We start from the raw sequence: 26,483 nt of genomic DNA, 5'->3' as shown, positions 1-26,483 counted from the left end.
TAGTGAGTGATCTTAGGGTGCTCTATGAGTAGTGAGTAGTGATCCCAGGGTGCTTTATGAGTAGTGAGTGATCCTAGAGTGCTTTATGAGTAGTGAGTAGTGATCCCAGGGTGCTTTATGAGTAGTGAGTGATCCCAGGAAGCTTTATGAGTAGTGAGTGATCCCAGGGTGTTTATGAGTAGTGAGTGATTCCAGGGTGCTTTATGAGTAGTGAGTGATTCCAGGGTGCTTTATGAGTAGTGAGTAGTGATCCCAGGGTGCTTTATGAGTAGTGAGTGATCCCAGGGTGCTTTATGAGTAGTGAGTAGTGATCCCAGGGTGCTTTATGAGTAGTGAGTAGTGATCCCAGGGTGCTCTATGAGTAGTGAGTAGTGATCCCAGGGTGCTTTATGAGTAGTGAGTGATCCCAGGATGCTTTATGAGTAGTGAGTGATCCCAGGGTGTTTATGAGTAGTGAGTGATCCCAGGGTGCTTTATGAGTAGTGAGTGATCTTAGGGTGCTCTATGAGTAGTGAGTAGTGATCCCAGGGTGCTTTATGAGTAGTGAGTGATCCTAGAGTGCTTTATGAGTAGTGAGTAGTGATCCCAGGGTGCTTTATGAGTAGTGAGTGATCCCAGGATGCTTTATGAGTAGTGAGTGATCCCAGGGTGTTTATGAGTAGTGAGTGATTCCAGGGTGCTTTATGAGTAGTGAGTGATTCCAGGGTGCTTTATGAGTAGTGAGTAGTGATCCCAGGGTGCTTTATGAGTAGTGAGTGATCCCAGGGTGCTTTATGAGTAGTGAGTAGTGATCCCAGGGTGCTTTATGAGTAGTGAGTGATTCCAGGGTGCTTTATGAGTAGTGAGTGATCCTAGGGCGCTTTATGAGTAGTGAGTGATCCTAGGGTGCTTTATGAGTAGTGAGTGATCCCAGGGTGCTTTATGAGTAGTGAGTGATCCCAGGGTGCTTTATGAGTAGTGAGTGATCCCAGGGTGCTTTATGAGTAGTGAGTGATCCCAGGGTGCCTTATGAGTAGTGAGTGATCCCAGGGTGCTTTATGAGTAGTGAGTAGTGATCCCAGGGTGCTTTATGAGTAGTGAGTGATCCCAGGGTGCTTTATGAGTAGTGAGTAGTGATCCCAGGGTGCTTTATGAGTAGTGAGTAGTGATCCCAGGGTGCTTTATGAGTAGTGAGTGATCCCAGGGTGCTTTATGAGTAGTGAGTGATCCCAGGGTGCTTTATGAGTAGTGAGTGATCCCAGGGTGCTTTATGAGCAGTGAGTAATCCCAGGGTGCTTTATGAGTAGTGAGTAGTGATCCCAGGGTGCTTTATGAGTAGTGATCCCAGGGTGCTTTATGAGTAGTGAGTGATCCCAGGGTGCTTTATGAGTAGTGAGTGATCCCAGGGTGCTTTATGAGCAGTGAGTGATCCCAGGGTGCTTTATGAGTAGTGAGTGATCCCAGGGTGCTTTATGAGTAGTGAGTGATCCCAGGGTGCTTTATGAGTAGTGAGTAGTGATCCCAGGGTGCATTATGAGTAGTGAGTGATCCCAGGGTGCTTTATGAGTAGTGAGTAGTGATCCCAGGGTGCTTTATGAGTAGTGAGTGATCCCAGGGTGCTTTATGAGTAGTGAGTAGTGATCCCAGGGTGCTTTATGAGTAGTGAGTAGTGATCCCAGGGTGCTTTATGAGTAGTGAGTGATCCCAGGGTGCTTTATGAGTAGTGAGTGATCCCAGGGTGCTTTATGAGTAGTGAGTGATCCCAGGGTGCTTTATGAGCAGTGAGTAATCCCAGGGTGCTTTATGAGTAGTGAGTAGTGATCCCAGGGTGCTTTATGAGTAGTGAGTAGTGATCCCAGGGTGCTTTATGAGTAGTGAGTGATCCCAGGGTGCTTTATGAGTAGTGAGTGATCCCAGGGTGCTTTATGAGCAGTGAGTGATCCCAGGGTGCTTTATGAGTAGTGAGTAGTGATCCCAGGGTGCTTTATGAGTAGTGAGTGATCCCAGGGTGCTTTATGAGTAGTGAGTAGTGATCCCAGGGTGCATTATGAGTAGTGAGTAGTGATCCCAGGGTGCTCTATGAGTAGTGAGTAGTGATCCCAGGGTGCTTTATGAGTAGTGAGTGATCCCAGGGTGCTTTATGAGTAGTGAGTAGTGATCCCAGGGTGCTCTATGAGTAGTGGGTGATCCCAGGGTGCTTTATGAGTAGTGAGTAGTGATCCCAGGGTGCTCTATGAGTAGTGAGTAGTGATCCCAGGGTGCTTTATGAGTAGTGAGTGATCCCAGGGTGCTTTATGAGTAGTGAGTAGTGACCCCAGGGTGCTTTATGAGTAGTGAGTGATCCTAGGGTGCTTTATGAGTAGTGAGTGATCCCAGGGTGTTTATGAGTAGTGAGTGATCCCAGGGTGCTTTATGAGTAGTGAGTGATCCCAGGGTGGCAACACATACATTCAATGGGTCTTCATCCATTCTGATTGGTTTATACTGTTCAATTCAACTTCAACCAAAACAAAATGGCAGCACTTTTATAATTTCTGCATTTCCTGCACTCAATTGGAGTGGTGGAAAAAAAATAATAATAATATAGTATAAGTAAAGATACGTTAATAGAAAATTACTCAAGTAAAAGTCACCCAGTAAAATACTACAAGTATTTGGATTGAAATACACTTAAGTATCAAAAAATAAATATAATTGATAAAATATACTTAAGTATCAAAAGTCAAAATGATTTCAAATTCCTTATATTAAGCAAACCAGGCGGCACCATTTTATTGTTTTTATGTACGGATAGCCAGGGGCACACTCCAACACTCAGACATTATTTACAGATAGCCAGGGGCACACTCCAACACTCAGACATTATTTACAGATAGCCAGGGGAACACTCCAACACTCAGACATCATTTACAGATAGCCAGGGGAACACTCCAACACTCAGACATAATTTACAGATAGCCAGGGGAACACTCCAACACTCAGACATCATTTACAGATAGCCAGGGGCACACTCCAACACTCAGACATTATTTACAGATAGCCAGGGGAACACTCCAACACTCAGACATTATTTACAGATAGCCAGGGGAACACTCCAACACTCAGACATCATTTACAGATAGCCAGGGGCACACTCGAACACTCAGACATTATTTACAGATAGCCAGGGGAACACTCCAACACTCAGACATTATTTACAGATAGCCAGGGGAACACTCCAACACTCAGACATTATTTACAGATAGCCAGGGGAACACTCCAACACTCAGACATTATTTACAGATAGCCAGGGGAACACTCCAACACTCAGACATTATTTACAGATAGCCAGGGGAACACTCCAACACTCAGACATTATTTACAGATAGCCAGGGGAACACTCCAACACTCAGACATTATTTACAGATAGCCAGGGGCACACTCCAACACTCAGACATCATTTACAGATAGCCAGGGGAACACTCCAACACTCAGACATTATTTACAGATAGCCAGGGGAACACTCCAACACTCAGACATTATTTACAGATAGCCAGGGGAACACTCCAACACTCATATATTATTTACAGATAGCCAGGGGAACACTCAGACATCATTTACAGATAGCCAGGGGCACACTCCAACACTCAGACATCATTACAGATAGCCAGGGGCACACTCCAACACTCAGACATCATTACAGATAGCCAGGAGAACACTACAACATTATTTACAGATAGCCAGGGGAACACTCCAACACTCAGACATTATTTACAAACAAAGCATGTGTGTTTAGTCAGTCCGCCACACAAGAGGCAGGAGATGACCAGGGATGTTCTCTTGACAAGTGTGTGAATTGGACCAGGGGCACACTCCAACACTCAGACATCATTACAGATAGCCAGGGGAACACTCCAACACTCAGACATTATTACAGATAGCCAGGGGAACACTCCAACACAGACATCATTACAGATAGCCAGGGGCACACTCCAACACTCAGACATCATTACAGATAGCCAGGGGCACACTCCAACACTCAGACATTATTACAGATAGCCAGGGGAACACTCCAACACTCAGACATTATTACAGATAGCCAGGGGAACACTCCAACACTCAGACATTATTTACAGATAGCCAGGGGAACACTCCAACACTCAGACATTATTACAGATAGCCAGGGGAACACTCCAACACTCAGACATTATTTACAGATAGCCAGGGGAACACTCCAACACTCTGACATCATTACAGATAGCCAGGGGAACACTCCAACACTCAGACATTATTTACAGATAGCCAGGGGAACACTCCAACACTCAGACATTATTACAGATAGCCAGGGGAACACTCCAACACAGACATCATTACAGATAGCCAGGGCACACAACACTCAGACATTATTACAGATAGCCAGGGGACATCAGACATCATTACAGATAGCCAGGGGAACACTCCAACACTCAGACATTATTACAGATAGCCAGGGGAACACTCCAACACTCAGACATCATTACAGATAGCCAGGGGAACACTCCAACACAGACATCATTACAGATAGCCAGGGGAACACTCCAACACTCAGACATTATTACAGATAGCCAGGGGAACACTCCAACACTCAGACATCATTACAGATAGCCAGGGGAACACTCCAACACAGACATCATTACAGATAGCCAGGGGCACACTCCAACACTCAGACACCATTACAGATAGCCAGGGGAACACTCCAACACTCCAACATTTTCCTGCCCTGCTAAGCATTCAAAATGTACCGACTACTTTCGGTATCTGGGAGAATTTATGGAGTAAAAAGTACAAGTATTTTCTTTAGGAATGTAAGCGAAGTAAACGTTGTCAAAAATAAAATAAAAATAGTAAGGTAAGATACCAAAAATAAGACTTAAGTAGTACTTGAAAGTATTTTTAAGTAAGTACTTTACACCACTGCTCAATTGAGATCATGCCCACACTGTCACGTAGGGCTGCACGATATGGGAAAATCATTTAGGGCTTATTTTTAACCAACTTTCGCAATTGCGATTTGACTTGCAAATTAGAGCAAAACCGCTGGAATCATGGATATAGAATGACTATTCTAATTCTAAAGTTCTAAATTCTAATGACTATTCTAATTCTAAAGTTCTAAATTCTAATGACTATTCTAATTCTAAAGTTCTAAATTCTAATGACTATTCTAATTCTAAAGTTAGAATATAACAGCGGGCACTTTGAATAGAGTGTTGTTTGAGATGACAACAAATTAAATGCCAGGGAGGAGTTATTGTGACAGGGTAGGAACTAAAGTGTTGATAAGTGTTTCCTAGGGGACTCTACAAGCTTTGGCTACATTGCATGTTCTCTTAGCTACTTCATGTCGCTAACATATTCTTGCTTTGCATATTCCTCTTTGATTTAAAAAAAAAAATACTGTTGCACAAACAAAATGCTAATTTAGGTCTACACCATCACTGGTATTATCAGGCTGTATTAGTTAGCTACGTTTGCTCTTACTCAGAACATGTATTAGCTAGCTAGCTATTAGCATTAGCAGCTAACAATTAGCATCACAAGATTTAGGGTAACTTGCTAAGAAAAAGACACACTAGCTGTTTGCTGATGTTAGAAACATACGCTAATAGTGTCATTATAGAACGCTGGTGGATTTATATTAAGAAGCCAAGTGAAAACAACATTGTTGTCATCAACATGCTGCATTGACCATGCAGACTGAACGCAAGTGTCTCGTGGTTGAGGAACGTCCTTGAGTGCCGTGGCGTGGCTTGGTCTGTGTGGAATAGACTATATTTTCTTATCATGATTCTCCACAACAGTCTAAAATAAATCATGGATTTATTGTGATTGTGTAGGCTATATTACATGGATTTATTGTGATTGTGTAGGCTATATTACATGGATTTATTATACTTATTTTACATGTAGATGTTCCAAAGGTCTGCATCAGTGGCTTGTAGGCTGTGTGGAAGCCAGGAGATGCTAAATGTGTTTGTTAATTAACGGTCAATTAACGTGAGACCGACAATTATTTGATTGACAAATCACCGGCTGACAAAATAACCAGCACATGACCACCACAGGCCTAGCTGAAGCCCTCCTTCCATTCCACAGAAGTTCTCAAGGATGAAATGTGCCAGCTCTTTGTCCACTAGGCCAGGCTGGAGTCATTTCAACACCACTCACTACGACTAACCCACCAGGGGTTACCTTGGCAATGGCATGACTATGTTCAGACCTTTTTCCACATGATAAGAAATGTGGAAAATGTGTTGTTATTCATTTCATTATTTTATATAACCTTTATTTAACTCGTTCATTTCATTAACGCTGGTACGATGCTTGAAATGGAATACAATAAATTCAGCAACGGTCCTACTAGTTTTCTGTTCCGTGTGAGCATCTTGTGAGAACGGAGAATCGTTTCAACATTATTTCACACAGAGTAAAGAAACCGAGCAGCTCTACTCATATCATACATGTCACATAAGTTGCCGATTGCCCCCACTCACAATGTAATATCCAAAAATGACAGACCTATCGTTCTCCATATTTAAACTCACTCCTTTTACTCTCATATCAGACACCAACAAGAAACTGGGACATATCCTGCAGGTAGGCAAAAGTCTGCAGAGACGGTTACCATAGAAACAACAGGAGAGGCTGTCAGTCACAACAAAGTAAAAGCTACAACAGAGTGGCATATAAACTAGAAAATACAGTAGAATCCCCAGATCCTCCCCACAAACAGCCCAGTAGAATCCCCAGATCCTCCCCGCCCCACAAATAGCCCAGTAGAATCCCCAGATCCTCCCCGCCCCACAAATAGCCCAGTAGAATCCCCAGATCCTCCCCACAAACAGCCCAGTAGAATCCCCAGATCCTCCCCACAAACAGCCCAGTAGAATCCCCAGATCCTCCCCACTAACAGCCCAGTAGAATCCCCAGATCCTCCCCACAAACAGCCCAGTAGAATCCCCAGATCCTCCCCACAAACAGCCCAGTAGAATCCCCAGATCCTCCCCACAAACAGCCCAGTAGAATCCCCAGATCCTCCCCACAAACAGCCCAGTAGAATCCCCAGATCCTCCCCAAACAGCCCAGTAGAATCCCCAGATCCTCCCCACAAACAGCCCAGTAGAATCCCCAGATCCTCCCCACAAACAGCCCAGTAGAATCCCCAGATCCTCCCCACAAACAGCCCAGTAGAATCCCCAGATCCTCCCCACAAACAGCCCAGAGAATCCCCAGATCCTCCCCACAAACAGCCCAGTAGAATCCCCAGATCCTCCCCACAAACAGCCCAGTAGAATCCCCAGATCCTCCCCAAACAGCCCAGTAGAATCCCCAGATCCTCCCCACAAACAGCCCAGTAGAATCCCCAGATCCTCCCCAAACAGCCCAGTAGAATCCCCAGATCCTCCACACAAACAGCCCAGTAGAATCCCCAGATCCTCCCCGGCCCACTAACAACCCAGTAGAATCCCCAGATCCTCCCCGGCCCACTAACAGCCCAGTAGAATCCCCAGATCCTCCCCACAAACAGCCCAGTAGAATCCCCAGATCCTCCCCGGCCCACTAACAGCCCAGTAGAATCAGATCCTCCCCCACCCACTAACAGCCCAGTAGAATCCCCAGATCCTCCCCGGCCCACTAACAGCCCAGTAGAATCCCCAGATCCTCCCCGGCCCACAAACAGCCCAGTAGAATCCCCAGATCCTCCCCGGCCCACTAACAGCCCAGTAGAATCCCCAGATCCTCCCCGGCCCACTAACAGCCCAGTAGAATCCCCAGATCCTCCCCGGCCCACTAACAGCCCAGTCTTGAATGTATGATGATGTTGTTGGCCGTTACCTTGTGCACAATAAAAAAAAATACTTTTCGACGTAAGAATCCATTTGAATAAATAGAATGAGGGTTAAAAATCAGGCCATGAACTAAAAGGCTAAAACAATGATAAAAAGTCCAGCCAGAGCCCGGACTTTAACCTGATCGAACATCTCTGGAGAGACCGGAGCACCTATGATGAAAATTACAGGCCTCTCTCATATTTTGAAGTGGGAGAACTTGCACAATTGGTGGCTGACTAAATACTTTTTTTGCCCCACTGTATATACACTACATACTATTCTTTATTTTTTGTATGTTGTAAACAAAACAGTATCCTTTCAGTTGAGTGTACTTGCGCATCGCCCGTCTACCGGGAAGTTGATGCTGTTGCTATGCAACCTCTGGCCAGCTTGTTAGCATAACAAATGACTAGCTAGACATTTTATGACTGTGCTCTGGGGGTTCGTAAATTCATAGCGCTTCACTCTCTGAGTGTTCAGCCGCATACTGGACACTCTGGTGGAGGAGTAGGGTTGATCTCCTCACAACTGCAGTCAAGCACCCAAGCTAACTGGCTAACTTGCTAGCTACTTCCAGACACAAATGAGAGAACACCCCACTCTGACCATGTTACTCTCCCTAGCAGAGCTGGTTAGGCTGTTTTCATGTTATCCAGAGCGTTGGTGACTGTAACTGTGCTGCTGGCAAGAATTTAATTCATATTTTTTGCAGACCTTACTGACACCGGCCATATTAAACGGGTGTTGAGCGTTCAGGAATTCAGCAGTTATTCTGCGCTCTGGCAGAACAAGTCTCTGAAATCAGAGAAGATTGCCAGAGAGAATTAACAATGACCATTGAGAAAGCACAACGTCTATACCACTTAGCTAAGCTAAGAATTACATATAGTTAATATACTGGCAAGTCCAATGTATTAGTATCGAACTAACGTTAGGGAGCTAGCTAACATACCAGTAACGTACATACTGATTACTGCTGTGGTTCGGAAGCTAACAAATTGTCAGCCCACATAACGTGTAACGTAACTTATTTGACATTACTTTATTACATTGCTCAACAACATTTGTCATAATTATGTGTGTATTATGGATCCCCTCTCGTCAGACTTCGGCTGCATATTTTCCACCATTTTCTTGAAATCTGAACAAGTTGAAGCCACGCCCATTTTCTGAAGAATTGCATTATGGGCACTAAAAGCACGAGAAATAGTGTCCACTGCTTGTATACTTCGTATTTTGCCGAATTTAGTACGACATCCGGGAACTTTTGGCATACTAACTATATCCATACTATGACTAATAAGCATACTATTGTAATGAAACAGCAGGTCTCGAACCCTCAACCTTCTAGCCCGAAGTCCAGCGCGCTATCGACTGTGCTGCAAAAGCATACTGCTCGAGCGGCAGAGTCGATATCCGAGCTTATAAACCCAGGGTCGTTACACTATATACTCAATTTACGTCACAAATAGTACAGTTAGTGTGCTCATACAGCTCTGGAAATATCTGCAGCAACGCTCCCCATCCAACCTGACATGGGAGAAACGCCCCAAATACAGGTGTGCCAAGCTTGTAGCGTCATACCCAAGAAGACTCCAGGCTGTAATTACTGCCAAAGGCGCTTCAACAAAGTACTGAGTAAAGGGTCTGAAAACTTATGGAAATGCAATATTTCAGTTTTATATATATATATATATATATATATAAACCAAAACCTGTTTATGCTTTGTTATTACGGGTATTGTGTGTAGATTGCTGAGGGGGAAAACACATTTTAGAATAAGGCTGCAATGAAACAGAATGTGGAAAAGGGGGTCTGAATAAATCCTTAATGCTCTGTATAATCATTACACGACTTTCTAGTAGCAGGACATTTCATGTAGGGCTGCACAATTACATTTCAATCCAAATTGCATATCCTACATATTAGAGGTCGGCCGATTAAATCGGAATGGCCGATTAATTAGGGCCGATTTCAAGTTTTCATAACAATCGGTAATTATGGCCGATTACGTTGCACTCCACGAGGACACTGCGTTGCAGACTGACTACCTGTTACTCCACAAGGAGCCTGCGTGGCAGGCTGACTACCTGTTACTCCACAAGGAGCCTGCGTGGCAGGCTGACTACCTGTTACTCCACAAGGAGACTGCGTTGCAGGCTGACTACCTGTTACTCCACGAGGAGACTGCGTGGCAGGCTGACTACCTGTTACTCCACGAGGAGACTGCGTGGCAGGCTGACTACCTGTTACTCCACGAGGAGACTGCGTGGCAGGCTGACTACCTGTTACTCCACGAGGAGACTGCGTGGCAGGCTGACTACCTGTTACTCCACAAGGAGCCTGCGTGGCAGGCTGACTACCTGTTACTCCACGAGGAGACTGCGTGGCAGGCTGACTACCTGTTACTCCACAAGGAGCCTGCGTGGCAGGCTGACTACCTGTTACTCCACGAGGAGACTGCGTGGCAGGCTGACTACCTGTTACTCCACAAGGAGCCTGCGTGGCAGGCTGACTACCTGTTACTCCACGAGGAGACTGCGTGGCAGGCTGACTACCTTTTACTCCACAAGGAGCCTGCGTGGCAGGCTGACTACCTGTTACTCCACGAGGAGACTGCGTGGCAGGCTGACTACCTGTTACTCCACAAGGAGCCTGCGTGGCAGGCTGACTACCTGTTACTCCACGAGGAGACTGCGTGGCAGGCTGACTACCTGTTACTCCACGAGGAGACTGCGTGGCAGGCTGACTACCTGTTACTCCACAAGGAGCCTGCGTGGCAGGCTGACTACCTGTTACTCCACAAGGAGACTGCGTTGCAGGCTGACTACCTGTTACTCCACGAGGAGACTGCGTGGCAGGCTGACTACCTGTTACTCCACGAGGAGACTGCGTGGCAGGCTGACTACCTGTTACTCCACGAGGAGACTGCGTGGCAGGCTGACTACCTGTTACTCCACGAGGAGACTGCGTGGCAGGCTGACTACCTGTTACTCCACGAGGAGCCTGCGTGGCAGGCTGACTACCTGTTACTCCACGAGGAGACTGCGTGGCAGGCTGACTACCTGTTACTCCACAAGGAGCCTGCGTGGCAGGCTGACTACCTGTTACTCCACGAGGAGACTGCGTGGCAGGCTGACTACCTGTTACTCCACAAGGAGCCTGCGTGGCAGGCTGACTACCTGTTACTCCACGAGGAGACTGCGTGGCAGGCTGACTACCTTTACTCCACAAGGAGCCTGCGTGGCAGGCTGACTACCTGTTACTCCACGAGGAGACTGCGTGGCAGGCTGACTACCTGTTACTCCACAAGGAGCCTGCGTGGCAGGCTGACTACCTGTTACTCCACGAGGAGACTGCGTGGCAGGCTGACTACCTGTTACTCCACGAGGAGACTGCGTGGCAGGCTGACTACCTGTTACTCCACGAGGAGACTGCGTGGCAGGCTGACTACCTGTTACTCCACGAGGAGACTGCGTGGCAGGCTGACTACCTGTTACTCCACAAGGAGCCTGCGTGGCAGGCTGACTACCTGTTACTCCACGAGGAGACTGCGTGGCAGGCTGACTACCTGTTACTCCACAAGGAGCCTGCGTGGCAGGCTGACTACCTGTTACTCCACAAGGAGCCTGCGTGGCAGGCTGACTACCTGTTACTCCACAAGAAGCCTGCGTGGCAGGCTGACTACCTGTTACTCCACGAGGAGACTGCGTGGCAGGCTGACTACCTGTTACGCGAGTGCAGCAAGGAGCCAAGGTAAGGTGCTAGCTAGCATTAAACGTATCTTATAAAAAACAATCAATCTTAACATAATCACCAGTTAAACTAGTCATATCATCAACCATGTGTAGTTAACTAGCTTGTCCTGCGTTACATATAATCAATACGGTGCCTGTTAATTTATCATCGAATCACAGCCTACTTCTCCAAACGAGTGATTTAACAAGCACATTCACGAAAAAAGCACTGTCGTTGCACCATTGTGTACCTAACCATTTACATTTAAGTCATTTAGCAGACGCTCTTATCCAGAGCGACTTACAAATTGGTGCATTCACCTTATGACATCCAGTGGAGCAGCCACTTTACAATAGTGCATCTAAATCTTTTAAGGGGGGGTGAGAAGGATTACTTTATCCTATCCTAGGTATTCCTTAAAGAGGTGGGGTTTCAGGTGTCTCCGGAAGGTGGTGATTGACTCCACCATAAACATCAATGCCTTAAAATCAATACACAAGTATATATTTTTAAACCTGCATATTTAGTTATTTCTGTGTGTTATTATATTATAACTAAGTCTATGATTTGATAGAGCAGTCTGACTGAGCGGTGGTAGGCAGCAGCAGGCTCGTAAGCATTTATTCAAACAGCTCTTCGCAATGCATGAAGCACAGCGCTGTTTATGAATTCAAGCCTATCATCTCCCGAGATTAGGCTGGCAATACTAAAGTACCTATTAGAACATCCAATAGTCAAAGGTTAATGAAATACAAATGTTATAGAGAGAAATAGCCCTATAATTCCTATAATAACTACAACCTAAAACTTCTTAACTGGGAATATTGAAGAACATGTTAAAAGGATCCACCAGCTTTCATATGTTCTCATGTTCTGAGCAAGGAACTGAAACGTTAGCTTTCTTACATGGCACATATTGCACATATTACTTTCTTCTCCAACACTTTGTTTTTGCATTATTTAAACCAAATTGAACATGTTTCATTATTTATTTGAGACTAAATGGATTTTATTGATGTATTAAATTAAGTTAAAATAAAAGTGTACATTGTTCATTCAGTATTGTTGTAATTGTCATTATTACATATACATATATATATATATGTATAAAACATTGAAATGTATGCATATCACAAGAGGCTCCTCCCTGTCTGTACAACATGAACTAGCCACAACCAAACCTGAGGGACAATGTTGATTGGCCGGAAGAATGATGTCCAATGAGGTTACAAGCTTAAAGTGGGAGTGGGGATTCGATTGGCACAGCATGGTCCAATGAGGTTGTAGGGTGAAACCACAACCACAGAGTTTATTTTTACTGTCTTTGTCCACAGCTGCAGGGGCTCGAGAGCAATTACGTGTTGACGTTTGTACACAATTGTTGCACCATTTTCAGGGGCCCTTTTAGGATCTTGGCATTGCTTTCAGAACTAATGGCTAAAAAGTTACAAAATGTACAGAAAATCTCATATATTTCATGAATTTCAGTCTACATTAGTCTACAATGGTTAAAGGATTTTACTTCATGAATTACTGCCCCATGCACACATTTATCATCAAACTTCACAAATACCCACAATGGTCTTTTCAGACATGAAAATGATCTGTGAAGACACGGCCAAGTTGCTTCTCCACAGTAAATGAGATTTTAAAAATAACCATTTAAAATCATGTGTAGAGTACAGGAATTACCTTCATCTCTTTCCCAGTCCTCTGGGCTCCTCTTGAGTGACCAGCGTAACGATTCTGTGGATGAAAATTGACGTTTTGAAAACCGTGTCAGTCGTCTCACATCAGTTTATGACCCTACTCCACCATAACAATGTGTATAATACATTCTGTATAATAGCTTTCTATGTAGGTGAAGGTTTGTGTAGACTGGTGCCAGTCAACCACCATTCCAAATCCTTCACTCATCGTCATGACAAACATTGTTGGCATTATGCCACAAGACTGACACTCAGGCTAGTTTACACAAATCACACAATCTAACCTATATATCAAGGTATACTAGAGTCATATCAGGAAACAGGAAACAGGAAACAGGGTGTTGGAGGTCTTTATATGACATCCCTTTAAAAAAATCACTCAATTGGGACAATTTGTACAGTTCCTAGGAATCACGTTTAAAATTAAAGAGCTTTCACACTCACTGCAAATCAAAAATGTATAAAATTAATCTAAACATATAGTTGATATGCATGTTTGCCAATAACTAAAAAGTATGTTATTTCTGAAACTTCTGATTTGTCAAAAAGACGTGGGCAGTTATACCATGGTATTGGGATGGTTTTTACCGTTCAAACTCTTTCTTTTACTTTTTTTTTGGTAGCTACTTTTGAAGTAAATACCAGCAGTCAACTTATGCAATACGTTAGGAGAATATATACCACGGTTTCCTTTATTTCACCTGTCACCAGGACATACATTTTACTTTTCGGGCCACTAGCCACTGTGGTAGGTAGATTTAAAAAAATATATATATATATATTTTTGCCGCTAAAATTACAGCACACAAACCAGCTCTTCACATGCGCACAGACCCTATCCAGGAAATGTTGCAGTGTACTGTGGGATAGGCGATATAGGATTCGTATTTCTTTGACTGTGTGCGCGATTCATTTACCAGCTGTGAAACAAAAATCGGCAGAACTACTTTTGAAAACAGCGACTGACACATTTATTTTACTATAAATGTGATCATACTTGACTATTTTTATTCACAAATACGAGTGAAATGCTCACACTGTGGAGCTCTGACCACCTGCCAACGTGGCTGGTGAAATAAACATCTTACCCACAATGCCAAAACATACCGCACTTGGCAGGTGTCGGGTGTTAATTTAATGCTCTGCCCGTCACATTATGGTAGTCCCCAGACCCGTCATATTACGGTAGTCCCCAGGCCCGTCACATTACGGTAGTCCCCAGACCCGTCAAATTACGGTAGTCCCCAGGCCAATCACATTACAGAAGTCCCCAGGCCAATCACATTACAGAAGTCCCCAGGCCCGTCACATTACGGTAGTCCCCAGGCCAATCACATTACGGTAGTCCCCAGGTCCATCACATTACAGAAGTCCCCAGGCCAATCACATTACAGAAGTCCCCAGGCCAATCACATTACAGAAGTCCCCAGGCCAATCACATTACAGAAGTCCCCAGGCCCGTCACATTACGGTAGTCCCCAGGCCAATCACATTACGGTAGTCCCCAGGCCAATCACATTACAGTAGTCCCCAGGCCAATCACATTACAGAAGTCCCCAGGCTAATCACATTACAGAAGTCCCCAGGCCCATCACATTACGGTAGTCCCCAGGCCAATCACATTACGGTAGTCCTCAGGCCCGTCACATTTCAGAAGTCCCCAGGCCAATCACATTACAGAAGTCCCCAGGCCCTTCACATTACGGTAGTCCGCAGGCCAATCACATTACAGTAGTCCCCAGGCCAATCACATTACAGAAGTCCCCAGGCTAATCACATTACAGAAGTCCCCAGGCCAATCACATTACAGAAGTCCCCAGGCCCGTCACATTACAGAAGTCCCCAGGCCAATCACATTACAGAAGTCCCCAGGCCCGTCACATTACGGTAGTCCCCAGGCCAATCACATTACGGTAGTCCCCAGGCCAATCACATTACAGTAGTCCCCAGGCCAATCACATTACAGAAGTCCCCAGGCCAATCACATTACAGAAGTCCCCAGGCCCGTCACATTACGGTAGTCCCCAGGCCCATCACATTTTTTTAATTTTACCTTTATTTTACTAGGCAAGTCAGTTAAGAACAAATTCTTATTTTCAATGACGGCCTGGGAACAGTGGGTTAACTGCCTGTTCAGGGGCAGAACGACAGATTTGTACCTTGTCAGCTCGGGGGTTTGAACTCGCAACCTTCCGGTTACTAGTCCAATGCTCTAACCACTAGGCTACCCTGCCACCCCGGGGGGCAACCTTGGTTAGCTTAGCTTGCAATTTCTGGAGGATTGAGTTACTTCTGTGGAGTAACAGGTAGTCCCCAGGCCCATCACATTACGGTAGTCCCCAGGCCCATCACATTACAGAAGTCCCTAGGCCCATCACATCCTCAGTCCTGTGGTGTTTGTTTACTAGCACACAACTCAAGTGACATCTTCACTGTTGTGGTGATCTAATTACATTGACATTTTAGTCATTTAGCAGATGCTGTTATCTAGAGCAACTTACAGTTGTGAGTCATTTAGCAGATGCTCTTATCTTTAAAAGTCTTAAAAGTTGACACACCTACTCATTCAAGGTTTTTTTTTTACTCTTAAAAAACCCTTTGCCTTGGTGACAGCTTGGCACACGCTTAGCATTCCCTCAACCAGCTTCACCTGGAATGCTTTTCCAACCGTCTTGAAGGAGTTCCCACATATACTGAGCACTTGTTGGCTGCTTTTCCTTCACTCTGCAGTCCAACTCATCCCAAACCATCTCAATTGGGTTGAGGTCAGGTGATTGTGGAAGCCAGGTAATCTGATGCAGCACTCCATCACTCTCCTTCTTGGTCAAATAGCCCTTACACAGCCTGGAGGTGTGTTGGGTCATTGTCCTGTTGAAAACCACATGATAGTCCTACTAAGCCCAAACCAGATGGGATGACGTATCACTGAAGAATGCTGTGGTAGCCATGCTGGTTAAGTGTGCCTTGAATTCTAAATAAATCACTGACAGTTTCAGCAGCAAAGCAGCCACACACCATCACACCTCCTCCTCCATGCTTCACGGTGGGAACCACACATGCAGAGATCATCTGTTCATCTACTCTGCATCTCACAAAAACACCGCGGTTGGAACCAAAAATGTCACATTTGGACTGTTCGTGTTTCTTGGTCAAAGCAAGTCTCTTCTTATTGGTATCCTTTAGTAGTGGTTTCTTTGCAGCAATTCAACCATAAAGGTCTGATTCACACAGTCTCCTCTGAACAGTTGATGTTGAGATGTGTCTGTTACTTGAACTCTGTGAAGCATTTATTTGGGCTGCAATTTCTGAGACTGGTAACTCTAATGAACTTCTCCTCTGCAGCAGAGGTAACTCTGGGTCTTCCTTTCCTGTGGTGGTCCTCATGAGAGCCAGTTTCATCATAGTGCTTGATGGTTTTGCGACTGCACTTGAAGAAACTTTCAAAGTTTTGGAAATGTTCCTGATTGAGTGACATTCATGTCTTTGAAGTCTTTGCTTATTTGAGCTGTTCTTGCCATAATATGGACTTGGTCTTTTACCAAATAGGGCTGTCTTCTGTATACCACCCCTACCTTGTCACACAACTGAATGGCTCAAATGCATTACGCAAAGAAATTCCTTCAAATGAACGTTTAACAAGGCACGCCTTTTAATTGAAATGCATTCCACGTGACTACCTCGTGAAGCTGGTTGAGAGAATGCCAAGAGTGTGCAAAGCTGTCATCAAGGCACAGTGTAGCTACTTTGAAGAATCTAAAATATAAAATGAATGAGTAGGTGTCCTAACCTTTGACTGGTACTGGTTTGACTGTGGCCTGGGGACTATGTAACATATAAACAGTGCATTCGGAAATAATAATAATAATTATTATATATATATTTAACCTTTAGTCAGTTAAGAACAAATTCTTACTTACAATGACGGCCTAGGAACAGTGGGTTAACTGCCTGTTCAGGGGCAGAACAACAGATTTTTACCTTGTCAGTTCGGGGATTTGATCCCCTCTCGGTTACTGGCCCAAAGCTCTAACCACTAGGCTGCCTGCCGCCCCCTTGACTTGTTCCACATTTTGTTACAGTGTTATGTTAAAATGGATTAAATTGTTTTTTCCCCCTCATCAAGCTACACCCAATAATGATGAAGCAAAAACAGTTCATTTTATTTTTGCAAACATATATTTTTAAATACATCGGAAATATGACATTTACATAAATGTTCAGACTCTTTACTCAGTACTTTGTTGAAGCACCTTTGGGAGCGATTACAGCCTCAAGTCTTATTGGGTATGACGCTACAAGCTTGGCACACCTGTATTTGGGGAGTTTCTCCCATTCTTCTCTGCAGATCCTCTCAAGCTCTGTCAGGTTGGATGGGGAGCGTCACTGCACAGCTATTTTCAGGTCTCTGTAGAGATGTTCGACCGGGTTCAAGTCTGGGCCACTTAATGACATTCATAGACCTGTCCCGAAGCCACTCCTGCGTTGGCTTGGCTGTGTGCTTAGGGTCATTGTCCTGTTGGAAGGTGAACCTTCACCCCAGTCTGAGGGTCTGAGTGCTCTGGAGCAGGTTTTCATCAAGGATCTTTCTGTACTTTGCTCCGTTCATCTTTCCCTCGATCCTGACTAGTCTCCCAGGCCCTGCTGCTGAAAAACATCCCCACAGCATGATGCTGCCACCACCATGCTTCACAGTAGGGATGGTGCCAGGTTTCCTTCAGACGTGACGCTTAGAATTCAGGCCAAATAGTTCAAATTGGTTTCATCAGACCAGATAAATCTGGTTTCTCGTGGTCTGAGATTCTTTAGGTGCCTTTTGGCAAACTCCAAGCGGACTGTCATGTGCCTTTTACTGAGGAGTGGCTTCCGTCTGGCCACTCTACCATAAAGGCCTGATTGGTAGAGAGCTGCAGAGATGGTTGTCCTTCTGGAAGGTTCTCCCATCTCCATAGAAAAACTTGGGTTCGCGGTCACCTCCCAGACCAAGGCCCTTCTCCCCTGATTGCCCAGGTTGGCCGGGCGGCCGGCTCTAGGAAGAGTCTTGGTGGTTCTAAACTTCTTCTATTTCAGAATGATGGAGGTCACTGTGTTCTTGGGAACCTTCAATGCTGCATAATTCTATTGGTCCCCTTCCCCAGATCTTTGCCTCGACACAATCCTGTCTCGGAGCTCTACGGGCAATTCCTTCCACCTCGTGGCTTGGTTTTTGCTCTGACATGCACTGTCTACTCATGCCCAATCAATTGAATTTACGACAGGTGGAAACAACCAGAGCTCAATTTCAAATCTTATAGCAAAGGGTCTGAAAACGTAAATAAGTTTTTGTTTTTTTATACATTTGCAAACATTTCTACAAACCTCTTTTTGCTTTGACATTACAGGGTGTGTGTAGATTGATGAATAGGTTTTTATAGGTAGGCTGTAACTTAACATGTGGAAAAGGTCAAGGGGTCTGAATACTTACCGAAGGCACTGTATGTATCAAATGACCCTTTAAAAACTGTTTAAATGTAATTGTACAATTATTTTGTATGCTCCGAGTCTCATATGGTTTTGCGTCAGGTACATTTAAGATATTCTGTTATTTAATATGGGGTTTTATTTTGTAAAGAAATTAAATACAGAATAGAAGATATTCAGTTCTCCACATTCAATGTAAAAAAATTAAAACAAAAGTTCCGTGGTTATTTTATGACTTTAGCTAATACGTAGATTTGTTTAGGCAGTGGTACAGTATAGATTCTGTATCGTTTTGGTATAGAAGTCAAAATTCTGGTTAGCCGATCGTCCCTCTACATAGCAAAGCTGCTGCTATGCCAGCCGCCACACACAGCCTGAGCACAACGCTGAGGAATGTCTCGCGGGGAGAATCAGCAGCAAGCTAGCTCATTCTCCAACAGAAATGTGTAGTATTGAGAAACGGATGAATGACCAGTGACCAGAATCAAACTCCTGTTGCAAATATTAGTTTATTAATAATAAGGCTTGTGTCGACATGCCCGGACATGCATGCAATAAGCAAGCTAGCTAAACTGATAGTTATGTGACCTGTTAGCAAAGATTACTATAACTGACCCGTTCTGTGGCTTTAGCTAGCTATATTAGCTACTATGCTAGCTAGCTGGCTAGATAAACATGGTACTAAGATATCATGATAGGAGCTAATATCCAGCGTAGCCAGCTAACGTTAGCTGGTTATCATTCTGAACATGCACCATTTTCAGCAACGAGCCATCTGACTTGCAGTGTAACGTTAGCTATTTACTGGTGTGCTGATCTGACCAGCCGCAATCGGATACGTAAATTGACAGTTGATCGTCAGATTAGACGATTGTCTTAATAGGGAGAAGGTTGGCAATAGGTTTAGCTACCTAAGAATCTTCCTGCGTGTTTATAGACCAAGACATTCGTGTGCATTCTCACTTCTCAAAGTATTGGCAGATGAGTCACTCAGACAAAGTGCAGCGTTGTTTCATAATTGTTTTCTTACCCACGCTCTCCTTATTAGATATTATGCACATCTATGGCTTGGTAGCGAATGTCATCGCCATTGAGGTAGTTCTCATAGTAACAGTAAACGTCACCAAGCGATATAAACGATGGAAAGAGATGTGAAAGGGAGTGGAGTTGGCCGGGTTGTAAACTTGACTATTTCTTGACAGATAGATGACCAAGCCAATTGAGTTGTTTCGAATTTGGAGGTAGGTCTTTTCCATCTTAATTTACCGAGTTTATCAAGAGATTTACCATTCAAATAAAATTACCATTATTTTGTCCTCCTTGACCCCCAAAAATCTGCATCAGCCCGGAAAAAAATCCATGTTGGTCGTTCTCTATCTTTAACCTTTAAGTAGCAGCCGGTATATTTCAGCAGGTATATCTCACTGGTCATCCCCAAAGCCAACACTTACTTTGGCCGACTTTCCTTCCAGTTCTCTGCTGACAATAACTGGAATGAATTGCAAAATTATTATTATTATTTTTTTACATCACTGAAGCTGGAGTCATATCTCCCTCTCTAACTTTAAGCATCAGCTGTCAGAGCAGCTTACCGATCACTGTACCTGTACACAGCCCATCTGTAAATAGCACACCCAACTACTAATTATTTCGCCTCTATGGCCTATTTATTGCCTCACCTCCCTAATCTTCTACATTTCCACACCCTGTACGTATATTTTTCTACTGTGTTATTGACTGAACGTTTGTTTGTTCCATGTGTAACTCTGTGTCGTTGTAAGTGTCGAACAAGATTTGCTTTATCTTGGCCAGGTCGCTGTTGTAAATGAGAACGTGTTAAATATATATATTTCTTTTTAAAGTAAAATCTCACAATGCTCCCAATGACAAAAATCTATATATACCCTGGACTGCTGATAGTACTGGCCAGTGAGAGGCTTTGAAGCCACCGGTCAGCCATATTGGCACCCCCCAGTAGGAGCAGTCCTCCATAGGAATTAATAGAATTCTACAGCATTTCAATTAAAGGTTTCAAGGACAAAATTACATGTATTTATAATAGTACACTCTGGAAAAATACTTTGCAGTTTTTTTTTTTAAATATAATTTGTTCATTTTTTTCTCCAGCTTCCATAATATAAAAGTATGCATTAAGTTGTCTGTAATAAAATAAACTTCTCAAAAAAACGAATGTAGATGTTAATAAATGCAATTTATATAGCTTGTGGTTGATTATCCCTTTAAGGGTGGTTTGACATATAGTCCTCTTGAAAAGAACCTAACTCGGTCCACTTTAAAGTGAACTCTGGGGTAAGAAAAAAGCTAAATAACTCAAGTTATTTTTCTATTCAAACTGCTCTTGGCTTTGGATGAGAACTATTTTGCCAGTTCACGTCACCTATTTTGCGATCCGAATACCCTTTGCGTTCACATGGCTATGTTTAGAAAGGAACCAATATCTTTTTCCAACATTCACCAAATGCATTCTGGGATTTTACTAAGTGCAGGAGAAGCCCTTCCATCAGAATGTTATCACCGGCTAGATTTGAAATAATAATATAATATTTGCATGTTAATCGTAACAGAATGATGCTGAAATGTAAAAATCGTACACCCATCGTAGGCTACTGGCCCTTTAAGAACTAGAAAGGATATTGTACCCTATGTTGTGATTCTCACCAAATATGTTGACTTCTCACACTATTCAAACCCCACAATTGAATAAACAGCTTATGAAGCTATCTTAGCCTATAGATCACATATTGAAAACAAAAGAATCTGAACTAAAAACTCTCCACACATATTTGGACATTTCTGTGCATCCATGACCATCGCTAATCAATAGGCCTATTCAAAAACAGCACATATCATCGTCTCTCTATTGTGGTCCCGATGTGAGAGAGTTTATGGCAGGGGAAATGGTTTTGTAGTAGTCGGGTGCGGGAATAATGAAAAGCCAACCTGGGGAGCTGTGTTCACATTGCCCCTAAAAAAAAAGGAACTGTTTGGTTCCTGTCGGGGGGCTCTTTTGAGGGGTCTGAGTTCCTTGGGAGTGTTCACACTGCACAAAATGATTAAGCAAATCGTACAAAGTTCAACAACAAAACAAAAAAACTGTAAGGGACGAAGTGTAAAAACACACCGCGGAACAGGCGCGAGATATGGATCGGAAAACATACCTCAACGCAGGGATGTGCAACCGTGTTCCAAATGTTGCCTGTATCCAAACTGATAAACCGAAAAATAATGAAATACTGGTACTTTTCCTGAAAACGGCCATTTTCATTCTCATGCTAGCTAGCAGTAGCCACCTCTGGACAGTCAAACTCCTTTGTTGTTCAACGCAAAGTGCCATTTCATAATGGCTGCTGTGGCTACTGGTAGCTAGCATGGGGATAAAAAGAGCAGCTTTGTGGGAAAACTAAATGTTTCCGAGACTATTTTTTTTTCTGACCCACATCTCGTGTCTTAAGCCCTATTCACACGGGACTAGTATTACTAGAGAAGGTTGGTTATGTAATTATTACTCCACAATGTCCATTATTCCAGAGGACGATTCGGACGGAATTCGTTTTTTCCCCCAAAACTGTAATTCATACTTTTTTTTTTCTTCTTCTATTGAAGCCTGAAGGTTTGTATTGTAGGAGTGAAGATATTTCAACATGTCCAGGTGATAGTGCCACACTCATCTTTTGTAATAGTGCAGCCATAATATTTGAATTGAGTAAGTTTGATTATAATCATTGGGATATTTTAGCGACGCACAGTACGTCCTAAATGCCCCCAGCCTTCAGATGTGAGCTAAACAGTGCGCTTGCACTTGAGATGTGTTTTAAGGCTATGGATGAGAAAGTTAACTTATCATTTCCAAACGTTTAGGTCAGTTGAACGCTGCTGTTTTGCCATCTATTAACAGCAAGGGTTAAAAAGGTGTGATATTTTTCAATTCATTCGCACAAAACATAAATAAAAGCATTCGCTGTGAAAGTTGATACATCTAGGTCATTCATATAAAGCTTACGGCACTTCATTCAATTTATTTTATCTTATTGTTTTCTTGCTCAAACCGTGAGCAACACCTGTCAAACTTGAGAATGGTTACTTCTGCCATGTAAAAAATTTATAGAGATGGCAGATTCGGACGGTCATACAATTACAGATATGGCGTTTTGTGCTCTTGCACATAATTACGTTACCCAACCTCACCTCTAAAACTAATCCTGTCCGAATAGGGCGTTAAATCAGATCACGATGGCAATTTCAGACCCCAGTGCAGCTCAGTACAAGCTCGAAGCATAACAGTAGGGTCGGAATCTGCTGGCTATCTCCACAGAGATCGGTAAGCAAATAGTGCGATAAAAACTACACTCGACAACCCGAACCAAGAACTAGCACTTGTCATTACAACGTTAATTCTATGAGAGCAAAACAATGCAAAGTTATTGAAAGTAAGACTGCTGCAGGACGATTGAAAACAGATTGATTCACCCCCGGCTCGTCTATACGAGCAGCGAAGCAGTTGTTCTACAAATTTGCTGACGGTCGAGTACATCCAAGTGTACCTCTCTGACAAAGAAGCAAAATTGACAAAACACTTGGCAACAAGATCGAGCCCAATAAAGTCGTTTCAAAACACTGAATTCTAAACCAATAATAATCGCCAAGAATTACATCCTTGTTCAGGAGGCGTGACACATTTCACTTTGAGGTTATAACGTAAAGCCAAAATAGCTCTCGACGAGTTGCCGATCTCAGGGGCTACAATGTCACCCCCAGACAACTCCGCTGGTCCAGTCATTTCCCCCCGACTCAAAATAAGTGTTTACCGGGAATTATCAGGCAACAAATAAAAGGACGAAATCATTTCGACGAGGGGGAACATCGAAATGTGTCAAGCTGCAGCAGAACAACTACTACGGCCACTAGAAGGAGCGAGTTCTGACTCAATTGCAACATTGTTGCTGGCCTTAAAAAAAATCAAAGCAACAAAAGAAAATGTAGCCGAGTTCAGATTCGCAATTGACTTGTGAAACTCCATAAAAAACGTAACGAACATTACTGTATTGGAAGTCGATGCAAAAAGCGAGGGGGAATGTTTACTGATGTAGGCATAGTCTTACGTAAGGAGGACTAGCTCTGACTCCAACAAGGCAGCATTTTCTCCCAATCAGTTAACGAAAGCTATTCGATGCCTACCAGGCAGCCACACACCATTAGAAAGTGAATCGTCGTGTTTAAAAAAAATTCCACCACAACAGTGGGTCGCTGGCCCAGTAGAAAGTGATCCTCTCAGTACCATTATGAAACAAGTCGACAACACGGCAGGTTACAATGAATGACGTTGGCAAGTCGCATTGTTCCAACACAATAAATAAAGTATGTCATTTTTAAAACGAGGAAATAGGTAAAGCCTAGGTGTTACACTATTCATAAAATAAAACGATTCACCGATTAAATGTTAGATTTAATGTGTGCATTTAAGAGTTACGATTCCATGTTCACGATTGATGTTTCATTCATCCCCCCTAGATTAAATTAGATCACATTACAATCCTTTTTTTTTTTCCAGGCATCGAAATTCAATGTAGTCCAAGTCGGTAATATTTTTTTTCACCCCGTCCTAAAGGCATGCAAAAAGCACGATCCCTTACCTATGAAGTCAAGTTGAGAATGTTTTCTTTCGACGAAAGAAAAGGTTCAAAATTAATCCATAAAATCATTTAATCCTACAATTTTCCAGTTGTTTTTATTTATTTTTTAGCGTTTGTCCACTGACCCCGGTTCGGTTTAGATGTTGGTATGTGAATTCGACAAAAGTCGTAGCCAGAGAGCTTTCTCCTCTATGATCCTCTCTCTCCGCTTCTGAAACTGACTGACAGATACACAACACCACCCACGGACATCAATACTTTCGCTCATTGGACAACACCTCGGAGTTCACCGCCCCTTTGGCTTGTAATGATTGGCTGGTTTTCAGATTAAAAAATGGTTTGCCCCGATATATTTCAATGACGGCATGGAAACAGCAAAGGCAAATGGTAGGCGTGGAGATGTAGTCGTCGAGGATTTATTTACACGTTCCCATAGACTGGAGAGAGACGAGACAATAAACTATGTAAAAACTACAACAGCCAGAGTTCCCAGCGGGATAGAGGCGTCCTGGAAAATGGTTTGTTTGAGTGCCCCACCTACTCCTGCGCTTGCTCTGTGAAGGAGCCATGGCGTATATAGCTGGCAGTGGGAGCAGATGAACATTATTTTTTTCTCGACCAAATCATCTTGGTTCCTCGTCTTATTGCTGTGGCTCAGTGTATCACCATCATGGTGTGGTTTGGAGAACTATGACCAATATTTGATTGTATAGTTACTTGGCGTCTAATCGTAAGTTCATACTGATCAATTATGAACGTAATATTTTTTGGGGGGATGTTTTAAATAAATTATCTGGAGAGAAAAAAAGCTTGTTGACCTAGGCGCTATTGTTAGCATATTGGCTAGCTAAGAAAAGGGTCTGAAAGCGGAAGTGGGGACGTTTCCGGATACCGGCTGACAAGGTGGGTGGAGCTATGTGTTTACCAACTACAACATAAGTTGTTTTCTTTGTGAAATATGACTAGACAACAGAACAAAAGAAAGACTAGCAATTTAGCTGAAACTGTTCAATTGTTGTTAGTGACTTAATTTTTTTCTCCTTTTTGTTTTGTTAGCTAGTGGCTTGTGGGCTGGCTGTTCAGTTGGAACAGAAACGTTATAAGCAGCACCATCATTCTCATGCTCGCTCAGAAATAAATATATATTATATATTAGGTTGCATTCGTGATCGTTTTGCAGTTGGTTTCTCAACAACCGTGAAACCACAATGATGAGGTCAGTTTCACAGAATTAGAATAGAACATTATTGTATTATACTGAACAAAAATGTAAACGCAACATGTAAAGTGTTGGTCCCATATTTCATGAGCTGAAACGAAAGATCACAGAAGTTTTCCACACCGACAAAAAGCTTATTTCTCTCATTTAATGAGCATTTCTCCTTTTGCCAAAGATAATCCATCTGCTTGACAGGTATGCAATGGCAATTTTAGCATCTTAAATGTTGGGGCAAACTTTTTTTTTTAATGCATGCCAGGAAAGCTATAACACTAAACAATACATTCATTGCACTATACCGGTGACAAGCGGTGCCCACAAACTGTTAGGACCTACATAAAGCTGTCCCAACTGCAGAGTCCATACGCCTTACCACTGCTATACCTGGCTATCAGCGCAGCCTTATTTGGCCGCGAAACAGTTCCTTCAGTTTAATTTACTGCCTTAAAAAAAAAAAACATAGCTGATATGGCTGATTTGCTTAAACAAATGTGGTTTCTAATGACAACTGAGATGTACAAACTATGGCATAAAGGGACGATAAGAGGCAATGGGTCATTTAGATTAAGACATTAATAAACGAGCTGAGACGGACGTAGTCAATATAACTATTTGTTCAGCACCTGAAATGTACAGCGACAGAATTCAGAACATGGGCCATTCTTACAGTGTTCTTCCTGTACACCAAGTCAGAACCATAGGATAAATAAAGGGGGCATATAAACAGACAGTGAAAGCTCTTACAATATTCAATGATATAATTTCTCTAAAACAGGCTATAGGCTACATGTGCACCACCAAGTCAGAACAGTAGGTGAAACTATGAGGGGGAAAAGGGACCAAATTATTAGGGTGAGGCACATGGGCTTCTAACAGCTT

The 26,483-nt window shown here is 43.3% G+C and overlaps 2 protein-coding genes across 3 annotated transcripts in view; one reads left to right on the top strand and one right to left on the bottom strand.

The window, feature by feature from the left end:
• arid4b (AT-rich interaction domain 4B) overlaps positions 1–24,591 on the bottom strand; it is a 230,042-nt gene extending 205,451 nt beyond the window's left edge. Inside the window, exons 1-2 of the mRNA XM_065008441.1 lie at positions 24,386–24,591; positions 13,261–13,314 (exon numbers count right to left, since the gene is read on the bottom strand). Coding sequence (XP_064864513.1) covers positions 13,261–13,266 — 6 coding nt within the window. The 5' untranslated portion in view covers positions 13,267–13,314; positions 24,386–24,591. The remainder of the gene's footprint in view (positions 1–13,260; positions 13,315–24,385) is intronic.
• Positions 24,592–24,947: 356 nt separating this feature from the next.
• Positions 24,948–26,483, top strand: part of ggps1 (geranylgeranyl diphosphate synthase 1) — a 57,386-nt gene continuing 55,850 nt past the window's right edge. For both annotated transcript variants that reach the window (XM_065007778.1, XM_065007779.1), the window contains exon 1: positions 24,948–25,288. The gene's annotated coding sequence lies outside the window, so the exon portion shown is untranslated. The remainder of the gene's footprint in view (positions 25,289–26,483) is intronic.

Source organism: Oncorhynchus nerka, linkage group LG23 (genome assembly GCF_034236695.1).
Source record: "Oncorhynchus nerka isolate Pitt River linkage group LG23, Oner_Uvic_2.0, whole genome shotgun sequence".
Taxonomy (NCBI): Eukaryota; Metazoa; Chordata; class Actinopteri; order Salmoniformes; family Salmonidae; genus Oncorhynchus; species Oncorhynchus nerka.
Note: the sequence above shows the minus strand (reverse complement) of the source record. Positions and strands in the feature narration are given on the sequence as shown.